Raw genomic sequence first — 4991 nt, 5'->3', positions numbered from 1 at the left:
GTTCGCCCCGAATAGTCCGAATTGACATCCAATAGGAAAGCCTGACTTAGGAATTTCAGCAACGTAACCACAACGTCACTAGGATGTGCGAGAGACCATCCTGATTCTTCCGGAAATCGTCTAGTCAATTCCGTTCGGTCTCACTCACTGTATCGCGATCGCAACGCGCGCGCGCATCGCAGCCGTAGATATATCAGTATATTCACGATTACTTTTTGTTTTACTTGAGCAATTTTAAAAATTACGCGGTTACTTTTTTAGCATCTAAAGTGATGGAAATGGACATGTTAATCTGCAACAAATGCTTCACTCCGCTTTGTAGAGGCAAACATCCGTACTACATTACACAGTGCGGTCACATCTCTTGCCAGACTTGTCTGCAGCAATGTAAGTTTTAAGAAATATTTCACATTATTATGTCTAATTTTCCACGATTTTTTTTCTATACACCTTCGATTCACGACTTTACAGTCGAGAAGCAGTGTCCGCAATGTCAACGTGTCGGCACTATTTCGTTAGCATTAGAAGAACCGTTAATACCGAAGTTGACGCCATTCTTCCACACTTCTGTTGTCGAGACTATGGAAATGTTGTTGAAGGTGTACTCGTTCCGCAATAATCAGTTAACAATATCGATGCAGCGCTTCCAGGAAATTGTACATATAATCAGAGTCTCCTATTCTTATCACTTAGCCTCTTCTAGTTTTAATTTCTTATTATTTCCATACAGCACAGAAGCTTGCAATAACATTGCTACAATGTTTGCAACGTTATTGCAATATTACCGAAACGTTGAAATATTGCTGGAATGATCTGTGCTGTGTTATTTTTACATTTCGTATTTTACTATCCTTATGTTTCTGTTATTTCTTTCTTTCTATTTTTCTTTAAATTCCGACGGTCACTTCTTGCGGCAATCATCAGTTTAAAAATAACAAATGCAGCGCTTTCGATCTTGTATATAAAATCAGAACCTACCTTTCCTATTTTCTTACTTTTAATTTTTTCTAGTCTTAATTTTTTGTGATTTAATTTCGTTATTATATTTCATCTCTTACTTATATTATTTTGTTTTAATTGTTGCTATCGACGATGCGTTCATCAAAGGATAAAAAATACGATTTACTGAAAAGCAAGTATTGGCAAACCCATCGCGATTTGAAAGCGTTGGCGGAAAAATACATGATTACGAAGAAAACTAATGAGAAGCTCAAAAAGAAACTGCTGTTCGTTGAAATGGCCAATGAGGAAACTTCGCGATCCCGCAGAATAGAAACGCCGATGACGACTGACTCCGGTATTTCCTCGAATCAGTTGCGCACAGGGTAAAGTATGAAATTTTGAACAATACAAAAAGAATGATTTTATATTTTTGAACGAGATCAAAGAAACAAAAACAGATCTTGTGAGATTCATACAATTAATTATATTATGCCATTCAATTTTGATAATTTGAAAGTAAAATGTCTAAATGATATCCTCTATTTTTATTATATCCTCTATTTGCAGATGTTCTTTGGCATCATCAATGCATTTTATGAATTCTGCGGGCATAACACCACCTATTCGATCGCCCGAGAGGAAATTCTTTAGAACAGATGGTTTTCGCATACCCATAAACCGTAAATTAACTACGAAATCTCTTGCTTCTTCAAATATGTTATCTTAAACTGTAGTTTTATAGTATAGATCATTTTTTTCTTTTATTTTTCTTTCATAATTGTATTATTTCGAGTTCGTCGTTATTGTTTTATTTAATTTATCACTTTAATAAACAAATTAAAGGATGCGAATTTTTGATTTGATTAAAAAAAAATAATAATCTCATATATAGAATATATGAGAAAAATATGAATTATATAGACCTGTTCTTTTTAGCTGAACTTTTGCACCAATTCATCTTTCTTCCTTTTCTGTTTAGGAAGAAAGAAGAAGAAGAAAGATGAACTGGTGCAAAAGTTCAGCCTAAAAGAACAGATCTTATATGTTTAATGAGAAATCCGATGATACATATTTGTAACATGTTTATATGAGCGAAAAAACGTAAAGCTTTGTTTTAATTTAAGAGAAATGACAATCTCGTTAATTATACGAAAAATATGTGAATTACTTTATTGTGAATTCTGATGAAGATTGTTATATATTTGAGATATCAATACAATTCAATATATTATTTCTTATTAAAAAAGTAAATTGAGTTTTTCTTTTAATCTCACAAATTTGCAAATGAAGCATGCAATTGATATGGACGCAACATATACTTAGCATGTCGATGTATTCGTAGACTTATTTCAACATGTTGCGTAATTTATTGTTCGTTTATCAGATTATAATGCGTTATCGTCTACATAGGGTGAGTTCCGAGTTACGCATGAAGCGCATGATGCATCATTTGTCCTTGTTATTCACCAAATAATAAAGAAGAATAAAACGATATCTCATGCGCTTCATGCGTAACTCGGAACGCACCCCTATAGATATGATACGCGAATTTGAATTTATAAAGCGACATTCGATCGGTAAAATAGGCAGCAATTCCTGCGCGAAAAAAACAATCGCGGAATTCGCAGATTACAAGGACAGAGTTTTTGTCTTGAGCCGGGCTTAGATTTGAATGACGACTTTACGAATGATTGATTGATTTATACGATTTATGTGTGTACTGTATGCACGATCCTGTAACGAGTATGTTTGGAAGATCGATTACGGATTCGTTTTAATAACAGACATCTTCGTCGCGAAATGATATGTTAGTGTGGCAGAGTCAGCATGGCAGAGGCAAGTAATAACGACAGTGATGTGTCTAGTCTGGCCGACGACACGATAGGAAATATGTTTAGCGATGAGTTTCCAAGTGATTTGAAAGAGGTGCAGTAATTCAATAATATCAAGCAATCATTTAGGTCAGAGTGCTAGTAAACACTGTTGAATTAACACTTTATGCCACTTTATGTGGCACATTAAAACAATGAATGTTTTATTCACATCCTTTCCCCTTTTTTTCTATAAAATAACAGCTGCTGATGTCTACAGATAGTGTCGATTAAAACGGAAGACAGCATTTTGCAAGAAATATCAGAACATATCAAACGTACTACAAAATCAAACAATCAGCATAGAATACAAGATGATGATGAAACAAATGCCGAAGGGAATATCGAAGTTAATAGCAAAGAAAATTATAAGGCAGAGTTGCAAAAGCAGGTCGAGATTGAAGAAATTACTCCATTTGAAGCAGTATTTGAACAGTCAGCTTTAGAGCATAAAGAAGGGTATGATATAAAATGTTCATTTTTTTTTACTTGCAACTTAAGTTAAATTTTGAATGTAACAATTGACAAACCTAGTGTTCGAATAATTCAAATTTTCACAATTAAATTTAATAATTATTTTACCATTATTTTAGGAGTACCAATAAAAACAAAAGATTAATTTTCTAATTAAAGATTGTATCTAAGAACACCTGACAAAGATACAATACCAATCAAAAAAACAAAATTACTTGATACTGATACAAGAACGAATAAAAAATGTCAAAAATCTAAACATGAGAATGGCAAAGATAACACTGTGCAAAGTATAGACAAGACAGACTCCAATGAAGCAAATAAGATTGTTGACAATAGTTCAGGAAGCGAATATATTTCCAGTGATAATGAAGTGGATTTCGGTAATATTAATATTCAATCTGTTTAGATACACTCAAAAGAGATACGCTAAACAATCTTTTTCAGATATGGAGGCTAAAACATCATCTAAGAAAAGAAAAACTTCAGTCAAATCCGGCTGCATCCGCACAAAAAGAAGTACATATCGTTTACAATTGATAAATTATTTGATCCTTTTGCTATTATTATTTATATATACTGTTTTATTATTAATTATTTTAATCTTGTTACTTTTTAAATTTATCCAGCTCGAGATAATGGAGATAATCAACTATTCAAGCAAAGAATAGAAACAAATACTTATCCCAAAGATGAAGCAATGCACAAAATTGATACTCTCTTTAAAATGCCACAATATATTTAGGAAAAATTATACAAGTAGATATACTATTTTGTCGAGTTTTACAATTTTTTAATATTTCTATAAATATAAATATAATTTAAATATTTATATATATATGTGTTTGTGGGTATGTGCATGTGTGTACGCGCGCGCAACTTTTTACTATAAATTTTTTATAACCAGGTATCAAAAAGTCGCAGTTAAGCACAGTTAAGCGCAATTAATTCCAGCTATTTAATTTAAAATTATTATTAATTTTATTTTAATATAGCAGAAAATAAATGCATTGAATTTAAACTCCAATTGTAAAGATTCTTTTATATACATCTTTTATTAAAAATTAATACTTGATCCCTACAAAATTCAAACTCCCCTACTCTTATGATATAATAATTTTATTTCATGATTCTACAATAATTATTTTAACTTTTATTTCTACTTCAATTTTTGTATCATACTTATATCTCTTTCTAATAAACTAATCAATTGATTTTTATTAGAACATCAAATAATTGAAATTATCTGAACTATTATCCCAATATTTATTCTGATTTTTATTGCTATTCTATCTATCAAAATTGAATACCTTACTGATGAAATTTTTAATAATAATTTATCAATTAAAGTCGTTGGACACCAATGATACTAAAGTTATGAACAGATTTTCTAAATATTGGATTTGACTTCTTCATAATTATAACCAATCAACTTACACTAAATGAATTCCGATTACTTGATAACCGATGTATCTTACCATTTAACTACCCTATTCGAATCTTAACTACCTCTAGATGTTATCCATGCTTGAATAATTCCATCATTAAGTATTAAAATAGATTCTACTTCAGGCCAATTAAATCAAACCCTATTATTAATTAATCGGCCTGGAGTATTCTTTGCTCAATGTTAAGAAATTTGTGGTATAAATCATAGATTCTCTATGGAGTCAACAAATCTTACTAATTTTAAAAACTGACTTA

General features: G+C 31.1%; 1 protein-coding gene and 1 pseudogene across 1 annotated transcript; both read left to right on the top strand.

Annotated features, from left to right (window-relative positions):
• Window positions 1–272: 272 nt before the first annotated feature.
• Window positions 273–1674, top strand: LOC108768679 (RING finger protein 212B). Its single transcript, XM_018519201.1, has 4 exons — window positions 273–387; window positions 472–656; window positions 1108–1325; window positions 1510–1674. The coding sequence occupies exons 1-4, from the start codon at window positions 273–275 to the stop codon at window positions 1667–1669; spliced, it is 678 nt and encodes a 225-aa protein (XP_018374703.1). The 3' UTR covers window positions 1670–1674.
• An 895-nt stretch (window positions 1675–2569) lies between these two features.
• On the top strand, window positions 2570–4987 carry LOC108768670 (uncharacterized; annotated as a pseudogene).
• Window positions 4988–4991: the final 4 nt, after the last annotated feature.

The sequence above is a fragment of the Trachymyrmex cornetzi genome, unplaced genomic scaffold, assembly GCF_001594075.2.
Source record: "Trachymyrmex cornetzi isolate Tcor2-1 unplaced genomic scaffold, Tcor1.1 scaffold82, whole genome shotgun sequence".
In the NCBI taxonomy this organism is placed as follows: domain Eukaryota; kingdom Metazoa; phylum Arthropoda; class Insecta; order Hymenoptera; family Formicidae; genus Trachymyrmex; species Trachymyrmex cornetzi.
The sequence above is the reverse complement of the archived record's forward strand: the minus strand, read 5'-3'. Positions and strand labels throughout refer to the sequence as shown.